At 59.3% G+C, this 27,070-nt stretch overlaps 1 protein-coding gene across 1 annotated transcript; it reads left to right on the forward strand.

The window, feature by feature from the left end:
* Nucleotides 1-27,066, forward strand: LOC309600887 (adenylate cyclase type 10-like; the record flags this gene model as incomplete). Its single annotated transcript, XM_082333514.1, has 26 exons — nt 1-86; nt 442-535; nt 754-1,211; nt 2,108-2,347; nt 3,095-3,326; nt 3,600-3,684; nt 5,851-5,979; nt 12,189-12,887; nt 14,321-14,425; nt 15,058-15,096; nt 15,727-15,870; nt 16,625-16,830; nt 17,268-17,361; nt 17,679-17,767; nt 18,340-18,531; nt 18,646-18,767; nt 19,265-19,341; nt 19,644-19,833; nt 20,764-20,816; nt 21,851-22,004; nt 22,710-22,902; nt 23,458-23,544; nt 23,929-24,212; nt 24,833-24,969; nt 25,833-25,958; nt 26,801-27,066. Exons 8-26 carry the CDS (start codon nt 12,701-12,703, stop codon nt 27,064-27,066), a joined length of 2,745 nt encoding a protein of 914 aa, XP_082189640.1. The 5' UTR covers nt 1-86; nt 442-535; nt 754-1,211; nt 2,108-2,347; nt 3,095-3,326; nt 3,600-3,684; nt 5,851-5,979; nt 12,189-12,700.
* Nucleotides 27,067-27,070: the final 4 nt, after the last annotated feature.

The raw sequence follows: 27,070 nt of genomic DNA on the forward strand, positions 1-27,070 counted from the left end.
GGCCTTCGTGTGGGTCTCGTGCTGATGGACAGCCCCATCTGTGCTGACAGCCTTGGATAAGACATGGAAGTCTTTTCTTTCTCCAGGTGAGAGCACGCGCCGGGGCTGTGTTGCCAGAGAAGGCAGTGGGGAGCGCTCCTGGCTGGATGCAGCTCCCTTGGCAGATGCTTGTGCCCCTCTCTGGGCCCCAGGGTCTGATGCCTGCCTTTCCCCCCACCCAAGCTGTGCTGCCGGCTTTTGGGAAATGGGGGTACTGAGGGCGGATGGTTTTACCACAGCTGGGAAGTTCCAGTCAACCTGTCAGGGATTTTTTTTCTGCCTGGTTCTGGCAGTAACAGTTTGGGGTTTTTCTTGAAATGTATTTTTTCCGAGGAAACTTCACCAAGGCAAGTTCAGGGTTGAGCTCTGATTGTGTTCTGTGTGGATTGTGTCTGTCCTCAGCCAAGCACGCGGTAGCTTTCAGATGAGGAATGGGACTGTTCCAGGGTGAAGTGAGCAGTGGGGATCCCAGGCCTGTTCTGTTTAAGGCAATCAGGTGAAAATGTGCCGTTAGAGCTGTCTGCGTTGCTCACCCTTTTGATTGCAGTGCTCCCTTGTAGTTCTCTGTAACGCTCGCTTCTACTACTCGGCTCCATCAGGTTTAAATTTCTGTAAATTGATGCTACGCTTTGCAACCGTTTCTACTTGATTGTTCACAGGTTTGAAAATTCCCTGTTGAGGTCTCTCTGCTTTCTTCTCCCCTCTGTCCCACAGAACCGTATTTGACTGCAGGAGCTGCAGAGTCTGTGTTTCCTCGCTGCGGTGAGGAAAATATGGACATGAAAAAGAAATAGATAGTGATTCTGAAAAGACCCCTTTCTTTGTGCTCATTTTCACATTCAGTTGCCTATTGTGGGTTCTGAAATGATGTGAGTTACTCTGAGTCTTATCAGTCCCTTGTCTGCGTGCTCAGGAGGGGCATCAGAAACTCTGTTTGGGCATTGCTTATGCCAGACAAGTAACCGTAGCCCTTTCTGAAAAATAGCTCACGGGTGAGTTAGTTCCTCAGCCGTAACAGAAGGGTTTCTGTTTGCATCTGCAAGAACTCGGGAGCAAACCCTGCTGACGAAAACCCTCGGGAGAAAAGGAAGGCTGGAGAGAGCAGAACAGATCCGGAGAGTTGCGCTGCTTTACCCCCGATGGTGTCACACCTCCTGGCTCGGTGACTCTGGGTAAGGGTGCTCTCAGGGTGTTTTGTCACCTTTTCCAGTGCTCACCACCGGAGAGCCGATGGCCCTGGGGGAAGGGCAGCACCCCCCTTCTTCGTGCACCCCAGGATGTTGTCATGCTGCCTAAGCTCCTGCGCAGGCAGAAGTGGCTGAGAGTCGACTTCTTCAAGGAGGCTGGTGTGGGCACGAGGAAGATGCCGGGAGCAGACTTCCTCCAGGTCATCAAGGGGGTCTGTAGGGAGCAGAACGGGAGTGAACTGCTGCCACTGCCGTACGTCCTTGCGTGCAGAGCCAGGGTGGTTCCAGTGGAGGCAATGGAGGCGGTTCAGCAAGGGGTGCTTTCTCTTGTCTTACCCTCAGAGGACGACTGCCACCGTCTGGAAAGCTGGAGGGGAAAGGGAGGGCAAGGATGCGAGAAGTGGGATGCCATCTAGAGCGGGTTGTGGGAGTGAGGGTACCCGTTGCCTCCTGGTCTCCAGAGAGAGTCGCTGCTCAGCTCTGTGGCTGCCCGGATCCTGCTGCAGACACTGAACTGGCATCACGCTTCCCAGTGTCGATACTTGACCTTTCCCCCACCAGTCTCGTATCTGTATTCCCATTGCGCTGCCTTCCAGCACATATCTGTGCAGCGCTGCTCACCCTGAGCCTCCCTTCCCCCAGGGTACAGCGGTACGGAGCTGTGAGGAGCGCGCTCGGGTCTATGAGGGTTCAGCAGTGCAGGTGTTAACCGATACTCTAGTCCAAGCCAAAACGAGCCACCTCAGTACCCAGGGGGCTGGGAAGTTTGGCATGTTAACAGCCGAGAGGTCTGCAGAAGGCAGCAAAAGCCCCGTAAAGCCCAATAAAGTTGTTAATGCTCAGACCTCACCAGGTTTTCTTTGTGCTGTGCTTCCCTGCAGAACAGCAGCAAATCTCATCCCACCTACTGTGGTGCAAGCCTTGATGGTTTTGTGATCCCACTGCCAGTTTCTGTATCGGTTGCCAGAGCAAAGTTCCCATGAGAGCCGGGGATCAGGAGGACGTGGTCATCTTGCTGATTTCCTTGAGACAGGGGAATTTTACAAGCAGTGGAGATCTGGCTGAAGGTCCAAACCGGTGCCTGGAGATGAGGAAAGGACAATGCAGAGAGAGCAGAACAGGTGAGAGGAGCCCAGTGTGCTGGGAGAGCATCTCTGCATCCTCATTGACGGGAGATGCCAGAGTGGATCCGGAACATGGTTCCCTGAGACCGTATAGCAGCCTATAGCAGAGTGGTCAGGAGGAGGCTGCCGGGGAAGAGCTGGAGAAGCCAGGGGATGTGCAATACTGCCGTCAGCCCAATGGCAGGAGGGAGGTTATTCAGTCCTTTGGGTTAGACTCAAAATCTGAAGCCTGAGGTGTAACGTCCTGTACTGGATTTTGGTAGGTAGCCTTGATCATCCAGCTGGTCAAAACCAGACCCTTTCTGCAGCTGTTGGTGGCAGCTGGAAAACAGAGGTTCAGAAGAGCTTGCTTTTTAAAACCTAGCCCAGAGCAGAAGGCTTGTCATGGTAGCTGTGTTGTCTTTCACAGCAGTTTTCACATCTTTGAGAGAAGCGGCTACCAGTTTGTAGTACTGACTGTTTTGCAGATTAAACATACCTTGTAAGCATGGAAGAGCACTGGGCATGGACAAGCAAACGCTTCAGGCAGCTGCAAAGTAGAGCTGGGGGCAGTCTGTAATATTTCTGTCAGGCTCAAAAGCTAAAGGATGTTTCCATTGCAAGAGCCGAGTCTGTTGGGAGCTCCAGTCTCAGAAATTCCAAACCCTGTGTGTTAAACAGGGATCAGCCCTGAGGTTTCTTTCTGCTCCTCTCTAACACAGTTTCTCTGGGCTTTTTCTTTGGTTGGTTTTTAATCTCCGGTAGGTGTCCAAGCTCCGTTCCATCAAGCCACTTGCAAACCTGCCGCTTGCCCACCTTCTGCTGGGGCCCAAGCCAGAGGGATGAAGCCTCGTGCTCGTACCAAGCCCAAAGCAAAGTTAAGGCACTGAGAAGTTCCCCCAGTCAGCCCGGAGCCAGAGTGCAGGTGTCTAAGCTGCGATGAGATGGAAGAGCCTGGAAAACAATTCACCGGCGGGAGGCGATGGAAGAACGGACGGTGTGTGTGGCACCTGGGATGAAGTGACAGGCTTAGTTTTGTGTCCGGATCAGCAGTGTACTTGCACATTTACTAAGCCCCAGTTCAGAGCAGAAATTCTTGTTACTCATCATGGGCGCCGGAGCGCTGTTCCTGCTCTCTCCTCCCCGGTGCATGAATTTAATCTTTTGCATATGTGCAGGGCCTTGATAATGCTCCTGCGCGGGCCCCGTGTATGTGAATGGCAGGTTTTCTGCATATTTGTGACTGATGTTTCTTGTTTCTTTTGAACAGGAAAATCTTGATATGTACTCCCCAGGAACTATAGAAATGCAGCGACCTGATGAAGAAAGAGGTGCCAGTCAAGGAGGGAGTGTAGGTTAGTTCTGGTTGGCGTGCAGTTGGCTGACGGGTCGGGCTCAAAGGGCTACGGTAAATGGGGTTACATGGGGCTGGCAACCAGTCACTAGCGGGGTTCCACAGGGATCCATCTTGGGGCCAGTGCTCTTCAATATCTTCGTAAATGACTTGGACGGAGGACTCGAAGGTTTGTTATCAAAGTTTGCCGATGACACAAAACTGGGAGGAGCCGTTGACACTCTCGAGGGCAGAGAGGCCCTGCAGAGAGATCTGGACAAATCAGAGAGCTGGGCAGTCGCCAACCATATGAAGTTTAACAAGGGCAAGTGCTGGCTTTTGCATCTGGGACATGGCAACAACCCTGGATGTACCTACAGCCTGGGGAACGAGAGGCTGGAGAACAGTCCCGCGGAGAGGGATCTGGGGGTTCTGGTCGACGGCAAGTTGAAGATGAGCCAACAGTGTGCGCTGGCAGCCAAGAGGGCCAACCGTGTCCTGGGGTGCATCAAGCACTGGATTGCTAGCCGGTCGAGGGAGGCGATTGTCCCGCTCTGCTCCGCACTGGTGCGGCCTCACCTTGAGTCCTGTGTGCAGTTTGGGGCACGACAGTAGAAAAAGGATACAAAGCTCCTAGAGAGCGTCCAGAGGAGAGGCGCAAAGATGGTAAAGGTTTTAGAGGGGAAGCCGTATGGGGAGCGGCTGAAGTCACTTGGTCTGTTCAGCCTGGAGAAGAGGAGACTGAGGGGAGACCTCGTCGCGGTCTACAGCTTCCTCACGAGGTAAAGAGGAGAGGCAGGCGCTGATCTCTTCTCCCTGACGACCAATGATAGGACCCGAGGGAACGGCAGGAAGGTATGCCAGGGGAGGGTTAGGTTGGACATTAGGAAAAGGTTCTTCACCCAAAGGGTAGTGGAGCACTGGAACAAGCTCCCCTGGGAGGTAGTCATGGCACCAAGCCTGACAACATTCAAGAAGCAATTGAACAACGCCCTCAGCCATACGGTATGGTTTTTGGGGTTGTCCTATGCAGGTACAGGAGTTGGACTCGATGATCCTTGTGGGTCCCTTCAAAGTCAGGATATTCTATGATTCTATGGTTTCTAATTTTCTTGACTGTGTTCTAGCTGAAAGCCTTCTCTTAAACAATTGAAATGAGCTGAATTACTGGGGATTTTTCCTCCCTACACAATTCTGTATTGCTACAGACTTTCCCAGCCATAGTCATGGACTCTGAGCCTGTACTGTAGTGAGGTCCAAAGAAGGTATTAAAAAAAAAAGATTGAAAACAAGAGATGGCTGTGGGCAGGTGGGAATAGACAGAAATGGGCAGTGTTACTCAGAAAGAGGAACAGTGATGTGGGTACAGCCATAGCATGACAGTTTTCATGGCCTTGAGCAGCACAGCAAGGCTTTTCAGGCACCAAGGCCGGCTGCCGGGGGGTGTGAGCAGGTCCTCCCGAGCACGGAGACGGGCATGGGAGAAGACCGTGCCGTTCCTGTTGGTGTGTAGCAGGCGGCAGTCGGTGGAAGCTGCTCTCGGGGCCTGTAATTAGGAGCTGTCGTCGTGGTACTCGGTGGGAAATAACGAGGGAGGAAGCTAAGTCTTGAAAGGCCATATTAACTCGATGTGTGAGTGAGGGAAACAACTTTGGGGTGTTAAGGAGACTGTTAGTTGCAATGAAGGCAGTGAGTGAGATGATCCTTTGAGGAGCTTTCTGGATGGGTCAGAAGGGGGCAAGACTGCATGTAGGGACAGAAAAGGCTGTGGCAGTAGTTGAGCCCATCAGATCTCAAGTAGGAAATGATTTGGGCAATATCTGGCGAAGTTGGCGTCTTGTACGTGTGGCACAGCCTGCATAAGGCCTGACTGCTGGCGAGGAGAGGAGTGTGAAAGGAGTGCTGGAGTGCCAAGGAATGGGGATGGAAGTGATCACAGGCTCATTTCTCAGTTTTCTGTGGGCTATCTGTATACCCCATGTAACTCATCTTGTGTTCAGGAAGAAGTGCCACCCTTTTGGGGAAAAGAGGGAGGGGGGAAAAAAAAAAAAGGTAATCTGTAGCAGAGCTTGAACTTGGAGTGAGATTACCATGCTTAGTCTTACCATTCTAGAGTATTAAAAACATTTCCTTGAAACACTTTCCCAAAATAACAAGGCATGACTTTCTGAAATAGCTGTCTTCCTAGGAGCTGCATCTGAGCTAAGGCAGATGAGCGCGTCTTGCCTGCTGTTAGTCACCGAGGCTGATGACAGGTCAGCCAGCAGTTCTGGCAAGGACAGAACAAGATGGATACGTATGCTTCTCTGTGCTGATGGTAATTTCTGGAACGTGTCTTGCATAAGTTGGTCTTTTGGTTTTGCAGGTTGTAGGTTTGGCAGGATCTAGTGTGTCATTGACATGATGGTAATAACAAAACCCGGTTGGATGGGGTTGAGAATCAGAAGGGTAAAAGTGAGAAAGAAACTCGTGGGCTGAGATAAAACCAGTTTAATAATTGAAAAGAAATTTTTTTTTCCCCTTTTCCCTACAATATTTTTAAAAAAGAGAGAGGAAAATAAAGCCCAAGAAAAACAAGGGATGCAAATGAAAACAATTGCTCATCACCAACCGACCGATAGTCAGTCAGTACCTGAGCAGGGAGCCCCTGCCACTCTCCCCCTCAGTTTTATTGCTGAGCACGGTGTCATATGGTACGGAACAGCCCTTGGGTCAGCGGGGGTCAGCTGTCCCAGCTGTGTCCCCTCCCAACTTGCTGTGAGAAAGGTGCCTGGGAGAGAGGAGAGCACGGGGAGATGGGAGACACCCAGGGTGTTGGAAGTGAGGACGCTCCTGCTGTGCGGGTGCTTGTGAGGTCCCTGGTGCCTGACTAGCTTTCTAGGTATGAGAAGTCAGCTGGCTTGCGACGCTTCTTCTGCTGTCACCGATTGCTGAGCAGGTGATAGGGCAGGAGCAGGCCCCTGGCTTGTGCAACTGCTTGTGTCATCATTAAGAGCAGTTTTCACATCTTTTCAGAGAAGAGGCAGTTGGCTGCCAGTTTACAGTACTGGCTGCTTTACAGATCTTTTGCTTCTCTTCTCTGTGTCCGGCTCTCCGTCCCTGCCTCTCCCTTTCTCTCTCCCCTTCCTTTTCCCTCTCGTCCTTTTCCCTCTGTCTGGTTCCCTCACCCTGCCTGTGTTGGTCCGTCCCTCTGTCCTTCCTCCTGCCCTGCTCTGCTCTCTCTGTCCTTCTGTCCCGCTGCTCATCACCGTGATCCTGGCCGCCCCCGGCCCCCTTCCCCGCCGTCCCCTTCTCCCTGTCCCTGTGCTCGCTCCTCACCAGGGCTTTCCTTTCTCCACTCCCTGCCCAGCTCCATCCCCCAGTCCTCCTCATCCCTCTGTCTGTCTTCTGTCCCTCTGTCCTGCTCCTGTCCTCTCTCTGGCCGTCCCACAACCCTGTCCCACCCCTCTCTACCACTCTGTCCCTCTCTCCTTCTCCTCCCTGCCCCACCAGGGTCTGGGACCCAGGCAGCCCCAGGGAGGCGGCCATGGGGCCTGCGGGGGGGCGGGGCCCAGCCGCGGCGGCAGGCAGTGTCCCAGCAGGGTCAGACAGCAGGAATTAGCACCCCAGGGCACGCCGGGAGCTGTACCCCTGGGGTATGGGGCTGCCAGGTGGCCATGTTGGAAAGTCTTTGAAACCCTCCCAGCGTCGTCCGGCATCAGTAGATCAGTAACTCTAGGGAGACTGACTCCAGGGACACGCGGCTCAGCAGACAAGCAGCAAGAATGCTGCAAAACTAGAGCTGCTTTGCAAAGTTTGACTGGGATTGGTAATCAGTAGTGTGGGTGGGAGTGATCAGTCAAGTCGTCTGGTGCCTGAACGATTGAAGGGTACAAGAACCGTGTGTAAAGGCACGCTGGGGCTGCCCCAGTTGGGCTGGCACACGGCACGTGCGTGAAAGAATATTGGCCCTTGTATTGCTATACTTTGCGTCCTAGCCTCTGGCCTCGGTCGGCACGGGCCGTTTGCGAATCGCTGGTGAGAGCGGCTCCGGGCTGGCCTGTGGGCAGGGGTTTTTGGTGGATGAGGTCCGGGCAGCACCAGACGAGGCCATAGAGGGGGGCCGAGCGAGCCGTGCAGCCACTGCAGCGGCAGCTGCAGGATTTTGGCACGCCAGCCTCAGCCAGCAGTGCCTGCTCGCCGGCCAGGGACGAGGCGCGTTTTCTGCGCTCGGCCGGTCTCTGCCTGTCCCTCTGGGGCGGCTGCGGCTGCTTCCCAGGGCCGGATCCAGCTCACGGGCAGTGATGCTGGTGCTGGGGCAGTGCTGGTGATGCCGGTACCGGGGCGGTGATGGAGGCCTCCGGCCTCCCGGCGCTGGTGCGAATCAGTGCGGTTTCTCCCACGGGCGCCCGCCACCCAGAGCGATGCCCCGTCTACCCATGGTCTCGGTGGCCATCCCCAGCCCAGCTCAGCCACCCGCGGGGTGGGCAGAGGCTGCGTTAAACCCCATCCCTTTTAATGAATTACGCATGAAATGGGGGGATGTGGGAGAGGGCTGGGGCTGGAGCGGGTGGGTGCAGGTCCCTGCCTGTGGATCTGCTCTGCGCATGGGTGCTAGGGGGGACGGTGCTGGAGCGGTGGGTTATGGGTAACCATATGCGTCGGCTATCTCCATGTCGATCTCCCTCTGCAAAAAAACTGCAGCTGCCCCAGTGTCATCTGCAGGGCCGCCTGCTCCCGCTCCTCCTGGGCCAGCTTCTTCAGGCGCTCCCGCTCGGGCCCTTGCTCAGGCGTGATGGGCACCGACTCCTCCTGCTCCTCCAGCGGGGTGGGCATAGCCCGGGGCCAGCGGGAGTCAGCCGGCAGCGCGGAGTTGGCGGGAGGGCGCGGCAGCTGCGGCGGCATGTGCAGCTGCTGTGGCAGCCCCTCCCGCGGGGTTTGGCCCCCCGTGGGTGACAGGTGCAGCCAGCTGGGCCGCTTGGGTTTGGCGGCAGCCCCGGTGCGCGCCTTGCTGCTCGATGCCGCCGCCGGTGCCGTCTCCTTCTCGCCGTCAGCCGGGGGCTTGGAGGCAGCCAGCCCCGCGCTGGGTGTCGGGGCCAGGGGCAGGGGCCTGGGGACCCTGGGGGGCACGCTGGGGCCGGCCTGGGGCTCCGGCTCGGGCGGTTGGCGCACCGGCCCCACCGCCTTCACCCTTTGCCCCAGCGGGTGGAAGCTTTGGATGGAGGCCAGCAGGTGGACCCTCAGGTCGGTGCGGGGCATCCTCAGCCCCCGCAGTGTTTTGGCCTGGACGTTTTTGCGCAGCAGCCTGTCGAGGGGTCGTGTGGCGCGGGGATGCGTGCTGCGCGCCTTCTCGACCAGCAGCGGGTGGGGTGGGCGGGGCGCTTTGCCCCCCGGAGTCCCCAGGGCTTCTGGGTCACTTGAGCACCAAGGCAGGCCCGTTGGTGTCCTCAAATGCCCTGTGCTTGGTGCCACCCGCTTGGTGCCCGCCGCCGCCCACCTGCTGCCCGCTGCCACCCGCCGCCTTGCCGTCCCTGTCCGGCTTCCCCTCCCGCGGGGTTTTTGAGTGTTTTGCCACCCGGCACACCACCGTCTTCTTGTTCTTGGGCGGCATGTTGTCCCACGGGGAGGTGTCTTGCGTCTTGGGGGTGCTAGCCGGCACAGGGCGCTTGGCCTGCTTGCCGCCCGCCTTGCCCGATCTGGGCACCACCCAGCAGGAGGTGACGCCCGGCGGCAGCAGCAAGCAGGTCAAAACCACGCGGGGCTGCCTCCTCTTGGTGGGGCTTCCTCTTGGGGTCCAGCGAGGGGGACGTCGGCAGCCCCGCCCAGGAGGGGTCGGCGTCCCCTAGCATCGCTGCTGCCGCTTGGCCCTCGGGGCAGTCGCCCTCCACCCTGTACTGCGGGAAGTTGGGGAGCCGGTTGAGGAAGGCGGTGCTGTCGGGGCCGCTGGGGACATCGGGGGCGGTGGCCTCGCTGTCCCCCAGCATGGGCGCCGCTGCTCGCTCCTTGGTGCCAAGGCCCCCTGCCCTGTAGTCGGAGAGGTCAGGGAGCTTGATGAGGGGGGTGGTCAAGTCAGGGCCGTCGGGGCCATCGGGGACGGTGTCCTCGCCGTCCCCCAGCCCCGCCAGCACTGCTCGCTCCTTGGGGCAGCCGCCCTTTGCCACATACTGGGAGAGGTCAGGGAGCTGATGGACCATGGCAGTCAAGCTGGGGCTGTCGGAGATGTCGGGGACGGTCTCCGTGCCGTGCGCGGTTTTGAGGCAGGCGAGCGTCTCGTTGGCGTTGGTGTCAGCCGGCTGCTGAGGAAAGGCCTCGGCGAAGGTGCGTGGCCCCTGTTCGGACAGGTCCGCGGGCTTCTCCAGGGCCGCCAGGTTGGTCACCGCTGCTGAAAAAGCAAACAAAGCCAACTCAAGCCCATGGCGATGCAAGCTTTCCTGGGCGCGGGCCACCCGCCCGCAGGCTCTGCCACCCGCGGGTCCTCACCTTTGGGCTTCATCGTGGTTCTGCCAGTCAGCGGAGCCAGGGCAGGCTGGTGGGGGCTGGCAGCAGGGTGGCTGTCCTGGATGGCCGACGCATCCTTCTTGAAGGCCTCTGGCGGCTTCTGGGCACTGTGGGGCAGGGTGTGGAGCACAAGGGGGCCCTGCAGCCAGTGCTGAGCCGCGGGGTGGCGGGGGGCCGGGGCAGGCAGGGCCGTGCAGCAGGCAGGAGCCCGTGGGGTAGAGGGGCTCCCCCTGGACCACGGCCCACGGTCCCAGGCCCATGGGCTGGTGGGGCAGCAGCGTCCCTGTCAGCACCTGCTGTCCCCAGCCATAGGCAGGGGGACAGGGAGCAGGCACGGTGGGGAGGTGCGCCCCGCAGGGGAGCTGCACCACGGGAGGGAGCTGCACCCCATGGGGGAGCCGCGCCATCGGGAGGAGCCACACCACAGGGGGAAGCGGCATCACGCCAGGGAGCTGCACCAGCTGGCCCGGGGCCCCCAGGGGCCCTGGCACCCCCTGCCAGACAGCGGAGCTCACGCTGGGCACCTCCAATGCCCTCGGCAGTTGGAGAGGGAACCTCTCTGCTGTGGGGAGCAAAGAGGAGCAATGCCGTGAGATATGGGTGGGCAGAGCCGGCTGGGGGGCTACCTGGAGGGCAGGAGCACCAGGAGGAGCGGGAGCCTGCTGCTGTACCTGCCATGGCGCTTGGTCAGGGTGGGGTTTGTTTGGGAAACAGTGTTCTGGGGGGGTCCGTCCCCATGGTGACGATTCCGCCAGCACCTCCTTCAGCCAGCCTTGCGCTGGTTTGATTTTTCCTACCACAACAGCTTCCCATCTCAAGGATTGCCCATCCTGCTGATGGTTTCCTGTCCTGAAAGCTGGTTGCCCATCCCCACCATGGTTGCCCATCCCAATGATATTTTCCCAGCCCCGTGATGGTTTCCCATCCCCACGATTTCCCACCCCACACCTGATTTTTGTGGGGAGGTGAATTTCCTGCCCAAGGGGAAGGGATGGGGCTGGCACTGGTGGCCCTGCAATGCCACCATGTCTGTGCTGCTGGTGGGGATGGGGCGCTTTTGGTTTGTTTTGGTCTTCCCCCTCTCTGCCCCAGGGAGGCAACTGCTGCTCCCAGCTGTGGCGGTGCCGGTGCGGGTGCCGTGTGGCCCTGAGGGGGAGCTGTCAGGAAAATTCGGCAAGTGGCCCGTGCCAACCGAGGAGATACGCTGGGAGGCAAAGCATAGCATGACAAGAGGAATTCTGGCATTCATGCCTACGAGCTGTCCCATCCACTCAGGGGCACCCCAAATGCGGCCGTACACATGGTTCTTCTACCTTTCAAGCGTTCAGGTCCAACGCCATTTGACCAATCGCTACTTAACACACACACAAGCTGCTGCTTTGCAAAGCAACTCTCATTCTGTGGCGTCGTCATCCATCTGCGTCTTTCTTGATCCAGGCGTCCCTGCAGTCAGTCTTGCTGCGGTTCCCTATCTCTGATGCCAGATAAGGGGAGGGTTTCCCAGAGGTGTCGGAGGGGCTGGGATGCTGGCGTGATCTGGGTAGTCCAGGGGTGTCCTTTCTTCTTTGGGGTGGGGGCCGTCCTTCTCCTTGCAATGAGCTGGGGTCCCTTAGTCATGCTGACTGAACCGTGGCTGTGCAGTGTACAGTGTCAACTAGCTGTATCTCTCTCTCTCTGTCACTTAAGGAACTTGATCCAGTTCCATCCTCTCCAGATGAATTGGTGCCATAGCTGGGGCATGAGATTTTCCTACGGGAGCCCCTGGGGTGTCCCCTTGTGGGGGACCCCGGGAGGTACTTGTGGGGGTGGCTCCTAGCGGGGTGGGGGCTGCAGGTACTGGGGGCAATGGCAGCAGCGTGGGGTGGGGATGCTGTTCCAAGTGCAAGGGTGGGCTTCAGAGAGAGACCAGACACAGGGTAGCTGGCAACAGAAGCCGAGTAGAAATTAAAGAAGAAAGAAGAGGGGAGAGGAAAAAGCGGGAGGAAGAAGAAGAAGGGGCTATGGACAAGTAGATATGTTTCTATTATTTGATTTTATTTTTCCCACCAGCCCTTTATGTTACTCTCAGGTACGTGCAGGTGTCCCTTTGCAATATATCTCAACCTTTTTGAAAGGATGGAAAAGATGGTGGAGTTTGCAAGGAGCTAGTCTGAGGACAGCAGCGCATGCCAGTGCCGGTGAAAATCTACAGCGTTCAAACAGCCAGGTGGACGTCCAAATCCATGCCCTGGAAGACAGAAACGTGAGGAGGAAGGCAATCGCTTGTGGCACAGCCACAGCCTTCCTAGCTGAAGGCACAAGTGGCCACCGAAGCAGATGCCACGTACGTAGTGACGGTCCCCGCTGGCAGCGGGGAGGCCGTTATGTGCAGCCAGAGGGACCCCAGTCCTGCTCGACGCCGGTGTGAAGCAACGGAAGCTTTCGGAGCAGGAGGCGAGGCACAGCTGTAAGCTCGGCCTGCCTGGCGTTCCTGGGGTGGCCATGGCAATTCTGTGCTACGGAGGGTGCCAGAGGCAAAGCTGCATCTGCAGAGCTCCTGCAGGTGACTGGAAGCTCCCGGAATGAAGCCCCTGCCATCCTGCAGGTCCCAAACGGAGCTGCAATGGGCCTGTGAGCTCCTGCCCATCTCCGTGAGCACACCCGTAGCTATGCCCACAAGTTTGAATTCTGCCACCAACTTAGAGGTGCCTCCATGGGAAGCTGTCCTGGTTTCGGCTGGGATTGAGCTGATTTTCTTCTTAGTAGCTGGTACGGTGCTGTGGTTTGGATTTTGGCTGAGAACAATGTTGAGAACACCCTGATGTTTTAGTTGTTGCTCAGTAGTGTTGATACCAGTCAAGGATTTTCAGCTTCCCCTGCTCTGCTGGGTGCACGAGAAGCTGGGAGGGGGCACAGCCAGGGGGGCTGACCCAGACTGGCCAAGGGGCTATTCCCTACCGTATGGCGTCATGGTCAGCGTATGAAGCTGGGGGAAGAAGAAGGAAGGGGGGGACAGTCGGCGTGATGGCATTTGTCTTCCCAAGAAGGGCTGATAGCCCTCCGAGGCGAGAGGCCTGCCTCCGCATGCTGGAGCTCTCTCCCAGCCCAGGGAAAGGGGCAGCTCAGGAGCTGCTGTCTCTGCCAGAGGCAGGCCACCCTCCGTCACAGGCACTGTGCGGCCGGAGGGATGGGGGAGCTGGAGGGCTGCCCTGTCTGAGCTGAGGCAGCTGGGGGCTCGGGGAGGGAGCACGGGAGCAAGAAAGGAGCGAGCCTGCTGGGAAGATGGCCACAGGCTGCCTCTCTGCAGGGGGAAGGACCAGTGCTAGCCAACAGCTGTGTGTGCCCGAGGCAGCTGGCCCTTGGGAACGGGGCAAGCAGCTGCAAATTGAGCAAGCGGTCGCTGCAGGAGCCTCCCTTTGGCACCGTCCTCGAAGAAGTGGGGTGGCGCTGGCCGCCTCTGAGCGAGTGGCTCAGCAGCAAGGAGGCAGCCGCTCAGCAGGCGATGACATACAGACGATGTCACCGTTAGCTGGTTGTGTCGCCCGAGGACAGCTGACGGGCAAGCGGTGACCTACAGAGGAGGTCATTGCCAGGCGATTGTGACTACCCCCGTGAGGGCAGAGGGCCAGTCGTCCCGCAGAGGCCCCGGGCTCACTGTGCGACTCGCACTGTGCGGTGAGGTCCTCGTCCTCCTCCAGCTGAGCACGGCCGTCTTCTCCTGAGGGACCCCGTGTGCCACAGGGCGCCGACGATGGCTTCTGCCTGGGACAGCAAACGTCACCACTCAACCCTGGACAGAGCAGCAGCTTTCCTCCCCAGTCTCCTTGCTGAGGACTCCCTCCAGAGCAGCCACCTCGTTCAGCCTGTCCACGGAGTGCTGCTCTTTGCGGACATTTCAGGTGGGGTGAGCAGGGAGGAGCAGCCATGGACATGAGCCATTTTGGGACAGAGCAGGCCCTTTGGAGCCGTGCCCTTGCCCCTCAGCCAGAGTGGCCATCTTGTCTCTGCTGAGCTCTTCTGCTGGGATGCCCAGAGAGAGCAGGATGGGTTATCTTGGGTGGTCAACCACTGCTGCCACCGGCCCTGAGCCGGGGCATGGCAAGGTGTGACCTACAGGCTCTCGGGCCGGGCAGCGTGGAACTGGCTGCCAGGTCCTTAGGCCCACACGGGCACTTCGTGATTGCTGGGTGTCCCTTTTACAGGTTTCACTGCTTTGACAGAGAAATTCCTCCAGCGGAGCAGCACAGAGAGAGGCACTGATGAGCTGGCGCAAACCCTCAATTACTACATGTGTGACATTTTGAAGGGTAAGGGCCGTGCTGTCGGACTCTCTGGCATTGGGCCGTGAGGCTGCTCGTGGAGGGTGGAGGCCGACATGCTGGGCAGCCTGGTCCTGCCTCCGAGGAAGGGCTGGGGCTTTCTGTGGCCCAGAGGAACAGCCAGAGCAGCCAGGGTCTCCTGGCGAGTCAGGACCAGCGCAGGTCCTTTCTGCTCCCCGCTTTCTCAGCAGCCACCTCTGTGCCTCTGGCGTGAACACCCGGCTCCGTGACGCGTTAGGGCCCCCAGCAGGCTGAGGGCATCCGGCAAGTGCCAGTGCGCAAGCGACCCGAGGATGCTGGCGCTGATGTGTGTGTGTGTGTTTGTGTGTGACCCTCACGAGCCCCTCAGCACAGGGGACATCGTGACCCTTCCGAGCTGACCGTGAGCACATCGTGGCCACCCCTTCAGCAGCACTTGTAGAGCAAAGCAAGGGAGTCCTCAAAGGTGAGGAAGGGTCTGGAGCATCTCTGCTACGAGGAAAGGCTCAGAGAGCTGGGACCGCTTAGCCTAGAGGAGAGAAGGCTCAGGGGGATCTTAGGAATGTGGCAGAGGGGCTTGCTCTGTGGCTTCTGGAAGAAGGTGGCCGCACGACTCTTCCTTTTCCTCCCTCTGTCCGCAGAGATGCTGAGTTTTGGAGGAGACATCTTGAAGTTTGCCGGTACGTACTCGGGACGATGATGCCCACGCGTACTGATCTGCAGCATTTAACTGATGTGGCGGCCGTTTGCTCTGCTCTCCTTCTCAAGAGGCTCTGTGCAGCACCTTGAGCCAGCTTTCTGGCCACGCACACCCCCCCCGCTGCAGCGCCCTTTCCCCAGGCTTCCCTTTGCCCCGGGCCTGCCTGCGGTTTGGCTTTGCAAGGGCTGTGGCTCCCCTCCCTCTGCCCCCGCCTGCAGGGCCTTGGGGGCAAGGAAGCACTGAGAGGAGGAGCCCCCCTAGAAAGCGCAGCCCAAGGCGCGTGTTGGGGTGGCAGCGAGGGGCAGGGAGGCCCTGGTGATGCAGAGCTGGGGCTGCCAGGCCGCGAGGGGAGGAGGAGTCCCTGGCGTGCCGCAGCTGCAGAGGAGCGCTCGGGGCAGGGGCTGGCACCGCCGCCGGCTGGCTGCTGCTGTGGCTGGCCCGGGAGAGGAGAGGTGGCCCGGCGCCCAGGGCGTGGTCCTCCAGGACGCTGCCCTCCCACGAGCCCATCTTCCTCCGCACGTTGTGCGGGTTCTGCCGTCCCTGCCACTGAGCGTAGGTCGGGGAGAGTCAGGTCTCGGCAGAGCCTTTGCCTTCCCCTCGCTTTCCCCAGGGGATGCTGTGCTGGTGCTGTGGAGAACGTCGCTCCAGGAGCTGGCTAAGACCATCAGCCTGGTGCTGCAATGTAGCCAGCAGATCCAGAAGAAGTACGGGAGTCGCGACACGCCCGTGGGTCTGAAGATCCAGCTGAAGATAGGTACGGGTGCTGTGCCAGGCGCAGATGCGTGGCACTCTGCCGTGCCACAGGGTGCTTCGCACCGGCAGGGAACGCGGGGATCCCTGCTGGGGCTAGCGCCAAAGGAAAGCATCTCCTGCCAGCGTTCAAGGGGCCAGCTGTAGTCGGAGCAGGGATGGGAGACCAGGACTGCTGGGTTTGCGTGCGTTTGCAGGTGCAGAGGAAGCTTAAAGGCAGAGCGGGGCTCAGATCAAGTATTGGGGTCTTTGAATGGCTGCTTCAGCGCAGATGTCTGGGGGAGGCAGTTAGCCTTTCCTTTTTCCAGCTGGGGCAGCTTTGCATCCTTTCCCCTGCTGGATTCTCCCCTGCCTTTGACAAAGAGCAAAAGGGCCCCGCTTTGCTTACAGCTGTGAGAAGGGCTTTTGCAGGCCGCTGTGTTGTCTCCAGCAGACAGCTCCAACCTGCCTGCATGTAAACAGAGCAGGCGGTGCTCAAGCCCGCTGGTTTGCTGGGCGTCTGGGACGGGCAGCTGGGTAAGACGCCTGGCACTCTCGCGTCTCAGCGACACGTTGTCAACGTCGACTTTGTCCATTTCTAGACCCCCGTTTCAGGGACCTGTGTCGGTACCCCCCGAGTAAGAAGCCCTCCCCCTCCACAACGCCCGTCTCCCCGCTTGGGCTTCAGATGAGCTTCTGAACAGCTGAGATGCTGGGGACTGTAGAGCTCCAAACGTTCCCTGTGTCAGTTGTGCTTCTCCCTCTCTCTCTCTCACCAGGCATCTCCGCGGGGCCCATGAGCCTCCTGATTGCCGGAGACGGGAGGCGGCAGTACTTCTGTATCTATGGCCAGGCCCTGGCTGAAGTTCGTGAGGCCGAGGAGCTTGCGAATGCAGGTGAAGTTGTCCTCTCAGCCACCGCCTGGGAGCTCTGTGTGCAGCGCCGGCTCAGGACCAAGCGTCTTGAAGGCAAAAGAGCTGTGAAGGTAGGTGGATGGGACGGCCTCTAGAGCCATTCTGAGGAGCCGGACCTGGCCGCCAAGGAGGGAGGTGTCAGAAGGCTGAGGAGCTGAATGTGGCTCACAGCTGTAGCTGTGAAAGTGGGCAGGCGGCTGAAGCTCTTGTCCTTCCCTCTCGGGGGTAACTGTGGGCCGGGCTTGCTTGGTGTGAGGGGTCGGGAGGCACTGGATGGGTTTTGGGCCCACCAGCAGTGTCCTCTGTGGGTCACGGAGCTGTTGTTGACAGCTGGGGATGCTTGGAGGATGCCTGCCCAGCTCCAGTGCTTCTGAGGAAGCGCTGCAGTCCCATCGCGCCGGGTGGGCTTGTTCTCCCCTTTCCTGGGCAGTGACGGTGGAGGGCAGGCTCTGTCCCCTGGGACTGCCGGGGAGGCCAGTGGCAGTGCTTTCATTCTGTGTGTCTTCAGGTTACAGGCATGGATCAGATGTCTCAGTCAGAATGCCAAGACGCTTTACGCAAGCTTGTACACCGCCAAATGAGTCGCCCCTCGGAAGAGGAAAGTGAGTGCAACCTTCCCCTTGTTCTGCGATTGCCGAGGAAGGGGGGGGCCTGGCCGCTTCGGGGGCCAGAGAGGAAGCACCGCCACCCTCTTCCCCCTTTCGGGCAGCACTCGTGCTTTTGGTCCTCCTGTGCGTGAGCTGGGGCATCGCTGCTGCCGCCGCCTCCTTCCAGGGGACAGCTCCGCCCGGAGCGTCTGGAGGTGGCAACACGAGCAAACGCACAAGACTCTTTCTGCCCCATTTCCAGTGCCGGCCCCTGCTTTCCAACACCTCGTAGTCCCATCCTCCCAGCGATCACCTGCGTTTTCTCTCCTCAGGTGCCCCGAGTCCTGCTCTTCTCTTGCCCACTGATCCTGATGCGGAGGAGGTGATTATGAAGTACATCCCAGAAGCTGCTCTCAGGAAGGTACGGCCAGGCCACCGCTGCGGGGGGGCTGCTGCATTTTTGGAGGGCAGAAGAAGGGGTGCGTGGCAGAGATGGAGTTCTCACGAGAACAGACCAACAAAAGAAAACGCACCCTGAGACGACACGGCAGGGAATCGGAGCCGAGGGGCACCGGTGCCGCACCGTTGCGCACGTTGTCCTCGGAGAGAGACGGGTGGCGGGCGGCGGTCTTGCGTCGCTCCGTCTTTTCCGTGGGTGTGGTTCTGGATGTGCTGCGGACGTGGCGGTGGGCTAAAAGGGAGATTCTCCTGAAGCGCCTAGAGCATCCCTGAGGGTCTTCCCTCATGTCCATGCCTGTCCCAAGATGGGGTGTCACCGGAGCGCCTTTCTCTCCTTTGTCATTTGTGTTATGGTTCGGTATCTGCCTGCCGCAGGCTGGGCAGCCTGCCCGCCATTTGCACCGGGAGGAGGATTATCCCTTCCTCCGGTAGTACCTGCTCTTGCCAGTACGCCTGCTCTCCCTCGGTATCTGGTGTGGGCAGCGAGCCCCCGGGAGAGCAGGATGGCGAAGCTGTCGTGCTCTTGTCTTACAGCTTGATGACAGAGTGCCGCCGGACCTCTTCTCTGAGCTACGGCCAGTCACCAGCCTCTTCGTCCACCTGCAGCTGGCTGCAGATATCAACGCAGTGGATCTGTGCACCATCCTCCACAACGTCAGCAGGATGACGCTAGAAATCCTCAGTCCTCACAAGGCTGAAGTGAACAAAGTCCTCCTGTTTGATAAAGTGAGCGTGGGGGAGCGATCGCCTCCCCGCGCCCCGAGAGGGTGGGCAGCGAGCAAGAGGGAGCGACTCCCTCTTGGGCATTGTAGCAAGGCGTGCTGCATCTGTCCTTGGCAGGGCTGCACGTTCCTCTGTCTGTTTGGACTCCCTGGAGTAAAGCTGCCCTGTGAGAGCCTTCACGCCTTGCAGAGCGCTCTTCAGATCTTCGCCTTGTGCTCCACGATGCGCGTGGAGATACAGTGAGTCAGCGTGTGGCGGGGCGGGGGCGTGCACGCTGCCTGGGACAGTGCAAGGGGCCTTTACCAGAAAGAGATGTGCCTTCTAGCTTGCCCTGCCTTGTCCCTGGCAGGCAGGAGGCAGTGCCCTGAGAGGTGGCAGGGCCCTGCCACCTGAGGTCAAGTTTCTGTCGCCGCAGGTGGTGACATCGTGGGCGCCACCTTCCCTCCCTCTTTGCTCACGAGAGGGCTGCGGCCTGCTGCAGGTCGCAGCTCAGGGAACGTGGCCTCGGGGGAAGTGTCCAAAACTTCCTGCGTGCGCTCTACCCCTGTCCCTTGTCCCTTGCAACATGGGTATGTTGCGCCCCCGAGCTCTCCATGGCCCCAAGACCCGTGCCGGCAGGGCAGGACAGCAGGCGGCCCAGGCTAGCGCCGAGGGGAGGTGCGGGAAGGGATGAAGCTGGGTGGGCAGGACCGCGCCTGGGGCGCTGCTGAAGCCGCCCTGTTTCCCGGTGTGCCAGGGCGGTGTCTGTTGCGGTGACCAGCGGGACGGTGTTCTGCGGAGTCACTGGCCACCCTCAGAGGCATGAATACACAGGTACGAGGCGTGTGTCAGAGGCGCGGGAGGCTGGCGTGGGCCTGCTTAAGCACAGCAGTCTGGAAGAGGAAGGCGCGCTGGGAGAGGGCTTGCCCAGCAGCCGGCCAGGAAGGGCCTAGGCAGCGCCGGTCCTGGCGCGGGGCGGGAGAAGGGGCTCCGTGGCCGGTTGTTCCCCTGGGTTCTGCTGACCCCGTTGTGGGGTTGGCCTGTGCCGGAGGCGAGGCAGCCATTGGCCTGGAAGGGCACCACAGGGCTGGTGGCACAGGTCCAGCAACACGTGCTCTCCCTCTCTCTGTCTCCAGCCATTGGCCAGAAGGTGAATTTGGCAGCCCGGATGATGGTGCACTACCCTGGGCTGGTGTCCTGTGATGCAGTGACCTACGCCGCCTCTCGGCTGCCCCCTTGCTGCTTCAAGGAGCTGCCGGAGAGAGAGATGAAAGGCGTTAGCCATGCTGGCACTCTCTATCAATACGTGGGGATCACCAAGGAGAGGTGAGGGTCCTCTGAGAGGGCTGCCTGAGGGGACGGTGGCACCAAAGGCGCAGCCTTGGCCTGCAAAGAGGAGTCCTGCAGAGAGAGACCAAGCTGCTCTCCCCTCCCTCTGGCTGAGACGGTCGGAAGCCCTGGCGTGGGAGGCTTTTTGCCTCTCTCCCCTGCTGTCTCCTGCTGCTGAGAGGGCGGGAGCGAAGCCACAGGGATGGAGAAGGTTCGTCTGTCTCGGTAGACGCAACCTGGCCTCGCAGGCTCTGTACAAATGGCTTTTGACTGTGCTTGCTCCACCACGTGCCCAAGGAGGCTTTTGTCCCGGCTGCTTCTGAGCGGGAAGTTTTAGGCCAGTCCATGTTGTCCATGTCCATGTCCAACCAGTCCAGTTTCCCATGGGGACACGGGGACTTAACGGGCCACTCTTCCTCCTGTCTTCCTGCTGAAATCTCCGGCTCTTCCTCTGAGCCAGGATTTGACCACCTCTTTGGATGACGGTTTGAACGTTAACATTGCCATCTCTTGGAAGCTACAGGAAGACTTGAGCCAAAGGTGCCGGGTGCTTGGCATCCCCACCCATTCAGGGACACAAGTCCTTCTTTCCAAGACACTTGTTTTTGTTGGCCAATGAGGTAGAGCTGTCTGCTAGCCAACAACACGGCCTGGCTTCTTTCGCGTGTCTCCGGTTTCTCTGGGTTTGGCCTCTGGTGATGGGCTCTCGATACGTTCTCCCGTCCCGCCATGGCCGTTGGGCTTCGGTATGCTTGAAGCTGTCCTAGCGTGCAGCCTGAACTTTGGCTGGGGGAGCGTGCAGAGAATAACACGCTGCTCGAAAGAAAAGCAGGTACCCGAGGAGCACGCCCTGCCCCTCCAGGCCAGGCTGCTTGACTAATTGACTGCCAGCTAATTGACTTGTGTTTTCTTTTGCCCTGCTTCTAGCATGTTTGGCATGGGTCTTACCAAGGAGAGGTCAGAGTACGTCCCCTTGCTGGGTAGGTAGAGAACGCCTTGCTCTTCTGAACCCCGGGTTCTTCCCCTTGGTAACTTTTAGTGCCACGCTGGGAAGGGAGAAGCTTTTGCCAGGGATGGTGTTGCCTGCAGCGGCCCTAACGCTGGTGGGCTGAGATACAGACAGCTTCGTAGGTAAAGCAAAAGCTGCGCATGCGCGCAAGGCAGACTCAGGCGTTCGTTCCCTGCTTCCCGTCGGCAGGCAGGTGTCTAGCCATTTCCAGGAAAGCATCACGCGTAACGGTGCCTCGGGAAGACAAACGCCGTAACTCCGAACGTCCCCCCTCCTCCTTCTTTCCCGCAGCTTTTCTTGCTGAGCACAGCGTCCTATGGTGTGGAATAGGCCTTTGGGCAGTCGGGGTCAGCGGTCGCGGCTGTGCCCCCTCCCAGCTTCTTGCGCACCCCCAGCCTGCGCGCTGGCGGGGCGGCGTGAGAAACGGAAAAGGCCTTGACGCTGCGCAAGCGCTCTTCTGCAATAACTAAAACATCGTTGTGTTAGCCCCACCGATGTTTGGTCAGCCGTCCAAAACATAGCACCACACGAGCTATTACCAAAGAAAATTAACTCTAGCCCAGCCCAAACCAGTCCAGGCCTGAAGACGCTGCCTTAGCTACTGGGAAGTGCTCTGTGGCTCATGGTGCGGTGAGGAGATGCTTTGAGTCCGTTTGGGACGCAGCTGCCTGCAGCGACTCAAAGCATCCCTTCCAGTCTGGTGCTGGATCACTGTGGGGAGTTGCACGGGGCCGGCTGAATCTCTGGGCCTTTGGGAGGGGGGCAGGCGGGGAAGAGGGCACGGGAGGTGTGCCGTGGGGCAGGCGGGCAGGGGGTCCCGCTGCCGCTCCCAGGAAGGCAGAGGTACAAAAGCTGGGATGAGCGGGCGGGAAGGAGGCCTGGGTGTAGGCAGGCTGGCGGCTGTGGTGGCGGGGAGGGAAGCTGCGGTGGAGGGTGCCAGCACGAGGGGCGACTCTTTGCTTGTCGGCACGCCCCAGCAGCTCGTTTTCTTGTTTGTCTTCACAGGTCGGGAGAAGGAGATTGACCTCTTTGTCAGCTGCTTGAAAGCCTATGAGGATTTAGGACAAAGGCACATCCTGGCATTTGAGGGCACGATGGGCTCCGGGAAGAGCCACTTACTTACTGAACTGGCCTATTTAGGCCAGGCTGCTGGCCACACGTACGGGTTTTGAATGTGTAGCTTTGGGACACTGCCCCTGCCCGTCCCCTGACAGCCATGGAACGCTCCCGCCCCTCTGCCGGTGCGCCTGGCCCTTGGACTGCAGCCTCCCCAAAAAGCCTCCTGGAGACACTCCCTAGGAGCTCCCGTGTGCTCTGCCAGCTCTTCGGGGAGCTGGCGGTGGCTTCTTGAGCCATGGCCTTTCCTCCTCACCTCTGGGCTGGGCACAGCTGGAAGGAAAGTGCCCAAGCTCAGGGCTTTTCATCCGACTCCAGACCCAACAGACAGCACAGTGGCCTGTCTCAGAAGCCCTGCTTGCCTCTGCCTGTTTCCCAGGAGGAGCGCTGGGGCAGAAAAGCCTTCCTGCGGTCTGGCAGGCAGACTGCTGAGGTCTGGAGCCCAAAGGCAAACTCACCACTCGCTCCATCCTTGCCTCTTAGCCCCGTCAGTTCCTCTGCAGCGGGGACGTAGCGAGAGCTGGGCCGGCGCTGCGGAGACACGGGCTCTCGACCCGACTCTCCCAGTGCCTTGGCAGCAAGCGCCCCTCTGTGCCCTTTCTCGTACGAGGAGTGAGAAGCTTGGCCTTCTCTGGGAAGCACCTTGGGATGGGTGGCAGAAGAGCCCCCGCCAAGGACATCTCCACCCGTTTTGTCCAGAAGGCTTGGGCTGTTGGGGATCTCAGTCCCTTTTGCTTTTGCACGGCAGGGTGGTTGCCATGGAGCTGATAGAGGTCAACGTCAGGCAGTCCTTCTCTGCCGTCTCTACGCTGGTGGCCAGGGCCCTGGGCCTCCAGGACTGTGAAAACTGCAGCGACAAGCAGCGCGTGCTGCGGACAGAGCTCCGAGGGGCAATCGAAGAGAGCAGCTATTGCCTCCTCAACGACAGCTTCCTTGTCCAGGTGAGAGCGAGAGGCCTCTCTGGCCCTGGAGAAGGCCTTCTCCTCAGCTTTTCTGGGTCTGACGTCGTGTGGGCACGCTGCTGGGAGGAGTGCCTTAGCTCGGGGGTGGGAGTCGCAGGGGTCATAGCACACGTTTCCCGTTGCCGGGCCCGGGGGGCTCGCTTTCTGTGCCGAGTTCATGTCCCGCGCTGCATGCGGCAGTGCCCGCTGCCTTGTTCAGCACCCTGGAAGTGGCATTGGAGAGAGGCTGTTGCTGACCTCGTGCTGAGGTCACCGGTGTGCGAGTGGTCTGCTCCAGCCAGCCCAAGATTCCCGCAGCCAGAGAAGCAGCTCTTGAGGCCACCCCCAAGTCCCAGCTCTGCCAGACACCCTCAGCAGAGGGCCTCTGCTTTAGGCTCTAGGTGAAGGCCCCAGTGGGGCTCCTTGCACCTCTGTTGGGGAGAGTTAAGGTGCCGAGGCCAGCAGTGGCGGTTTGCTCGGCGCCCTTGCTTGGCGGGTAGGTGTGCCTAGCCCCGGCGTGATGTTGCTCCCTGACTCTGCTGCTTTTCTGGCCAGTTTCCCGTTTCGGACAAGGTTCGCGAGATGTGTGAAATGCAAAGAAAAGCAGAACTGTGCTCGACGTGGGTGAAGGTGCTTGAGAAGGTGAGCGTTTCGCCTTCCTTCCTTCCTTCCTTCCTCCTGGGTCAGAGAAGGACAACAGCCCTGCTGCCTCTGGGCTCTGTACCACAGCAGTGTGAGCCGCCGGGAAAAACACACCCAATAATTTTCTTCCTGGAAAGTGGCCCTGGAAAGGAGGAACGATGTCTTCTGCGTTCCCTTGCCCAAGCTCCCTCCTTGTGCAGGGCAAGTGATGCTAGGTGTGACCTTCAAGTCTCAAAGAAATTAAGAGTCGGTAAGCTTCTGAGCAGGGAAGTGGTTGGGGAGAGACCTCCGAGCATCCTCTCAAGAGACAGAGGCTAAATCTCCTCCCCTGGAAGACCCGTGAGAATCCACCGGCTTCCCCTCAGAACAACCTGCTTTTTTCAGGTCATTGGAGGAGAATTTGGCATATTTGTCATCGACAACGCCCATTTCATCGACCCTGCCTCCTGGTCTCTCATGTCACGTGCGCTCCAAAATGTCTCCCACTTCATGGTCATGAGCTTAGCTCCAGGCTGCGTGAGAATGGAGAGCTTTTGCAAAGCCGCAGCAGGCAACGCAACATCCCAGGAAATTGCCTATCTTCATCTGGCCGAGCTGAAACCTTCCGCTGTGGTGCAGAAGGTCTGCCAGGCCCTTGGAGTGGTCAGCATCGCCAGGGATCTAGCGAGGTAAGTTCGAGGAGCTCTTCCAGAGGGCTTGAACCTATGCAGACCATGGGAGGGAATCAACCCCCCAGGAGAGGGAGCGCCGGGCCGCTAGAAGCATGGCTGGCTCTAGCGAGCAGCGGCCGTGGGCTGCTTGTTACGCCTCGCCCTGGCAGGTGTGAGCTGAGAGCGGGCAATCCCCTATTCACAGCGCGTGGGAGCTGTCAGCCCTTCGCTCTTGCACAGGGAGGGAGGAAGGGAGGAAGAGTCTCGAACCCAAGCGTGGCCGGGCTGTGAAAAGGCCTTGGTCTGGGTGGCCAGGCTGTGGGGGAGATTCGCCGGGCCAGAGGTCCGGCCTGCTGCCAGGGAGGAGCTAGGCTCCTGAGGAGAGGAAAGGCAGGGCTCGCTGCTCTGTGCTTTGGGCATCGTGCGCAATGCTTCTCCCGTGGACTTCAGCGAAGGCTGGAGGTTCACGGGGGCCAAAAAGCCCAAGCCAGTGGGAGAACCGTCCCTTTCAAAAGTGAGGTGTAGCTGTGACGAAGATGCTGGCTGCCCTGTTAGGCTCGAGTGCCTCGCCGCCCACCTGAACTGTGTTGCGCCTTACTTTCCTTGTGCTGCTCGCTGCCGGATCTACTCCTGTCCAGGTTCCTGATCCAAAGAAGCTCGGGGATCCCCTATTACTGCGAGGAGCTGCTGCGCTGGCTTTGTTGCAACGACATGCTCTTGTTCCGCACCTGGAGGCGGGGTGTAAAAGCAGAGGACAACTGGGAGAGCCTGATCAGTAAGCATCTTTGCTGCTGACTAGCGAGTTGCTGTGGCGCGTTGTCCGCAGCACGGTCTTGCCCCGTTGTTCCCCCGTGGATGTTGGCAGAGTCGGCTCTTGCAGCAGTGCAGAACTTGGTGTGGCGGAGGCGTGGGCTCCTGCAAGCCTTGCTGTTGGGACAGCCAAAGCGGGGACTAGCGAGTTGTGGTGGCTCGGAGGGGCCTGAATTCTTGGGGTGGGGGCTGGGGGGCTAAAACACAGGGGAAATGGTTCCAGAGCGCACGTGTTCCTGGTATGTCTTAAGCATTCTAATGGGCACGCAAGTAACCTTGGCCAAACGCCAGCTCACTTGAGAACAAATCCCAGCTTGAGGTGAGGGACAGGCCCGGGAAACTTGAATCCAAAGCCATAAATCCCCACAAGGGTGCTGGTCATGGAAGAAAGCAGCGGTAACGCCACCGAGAGAGCAGTGCCAGCCGGAGCGCCGTGGCCTGGGGAAGAGCCAGGACGGACGCTACCTTTTGCATTATCACCAGCAATTTCCCTGGGCGTGGAGGTAGCGCTGTCAAAGGCAGCAATGCTGCTGCTTTCTGTCCCGGGGCGCTCCGTCGCCCCCCGGGAAGTCTGGAAGCTGTGACCGAAGGACTCTTTGGGAAAGCGGGTCTGAAGGCAGAACGCCTTTGGGAGGGCTACGCAAAGAGGCGCTCGCACTGGGAACTGTTTTGCTCTGCTTAATGGCCACGTTCAGCGCAGGCAGGTCCATGCGCCCGCACTGGACCACGCAAGGTGGGACCTGTCCCATCTCGGGTGCGTTTTGAAAGGTTTGCAAGCTGCAAGTCACTTTGCAAATTGCCTTATTTGTGCTCTCTTGCTCCACCCAGCTTCTGCGGCCGAGGCTTCAGCCCTCGCAGCAGCCTCGAGCTCCGGCGCGGGGAACGAGGGCAGGGTCTGCGTCGTCAGACCAGACGTGAACCTGGAGAACACCGTGCTGCCTGCCACCTTGAAAGGTGAGGGGCCGAGCGCCGCTTTGCCGGCTGGCGGCTGTGCCGGGGCCCCTTCCCGGGGCATCAGCTAGAGGGAGGCTGGGCATCTGGGTGCTGCAGAGTCACCCTCTCAGCCTGGGGGCTCTGCTGGGAAGGTGGCTCCGGTCCCACCAGAAACAGGCTTGGGGCTGCGGGCAGCCGTTTTCCCCTCCTGGCTGCGGACCAGCTGTGAGCCTGCTGGCTGCTCTCCAGCAGCAGGCAGGAGGGAAAGGGTTATTGGTGCAACACTAAAATGACTCCCTTTCCTCAGAGAAACAAAGCCTTTGCTGGGAAAAGTCTTTGCCTTGCCTCTGATTCAACTTGGAACGTGGCTTCTACCTCCCTGTTCTGTTGGGAAGCTCCCCAGCTAACGCTGGACTCAAGGCACTTCATCCTAACCAAATCCCTTTTTTTTGCTGTGGGTTGGCTCGGAAAGAAAGGAATACTTAAGATATCCGTTGTGGGGAGCTCTGAGTCCCCCTCTGAGGGGGGGAAAGTTCTCTGTTCCCTGCGTGCAGTCTTGGGCAAAAACCTACTCCAGATCTGGTAGGGCACGGCACGGGATGCAGGTGCCTGCTGGATCCTGCCCTCCTCACCCTTGGTGGGGGAGTGTTTGTTTGAGCGTCTCGCTTTTCCCCTGGCCTGCGATTCCACCAGGAGCGGAGCCGTTTTGAAGACGCCTGCCCCGGGCTGCGATTGCCCAGCAGGCGCGGTCCCGAGGAGAGGAGGCCAAAGTCTAGCCCGTGTCATGTGCGGAACCGTTCCAGCCACTCCAGCCTCAGCATGGGGAAGAGGCAAGAGAGAGACGCGTTGCTTCTTTTTGACAGAGATTGTGCTGGCTCAGCTGGACCAGATAAAGCCGCTGAAGCGGATGCTTCTGAAGTTTGCAGCTGTCATCGGGCCAGTGTTTACCACCCAGCTGCTGTCGCACATCCTGCCCACGGGCTTCAGGCACAAGATGAATTGCTTGTTGGACATGCTGGTGCACGACAACATCCTGAAGTGGCTGAAAAACCCAGAGGTGCCAGGAGGTGTCCAGGATCCTCCCACGGGGCCAGCCACCTCCCCGGAGGCGGAGAGCAGTAAGTGGTAGCAGT

The sequence above is a fragment of the Platalea leucorodia genome (assembly GCF_965183815.1).
Source record: "Platalea leucorodia genome assembly, chromosome: 26".
NCBI lineage: Eukaryota > Metazoa > Chordata > Aves > Pelecaniformes > Threskiornithidae > Platalea > Platalea leucorodia.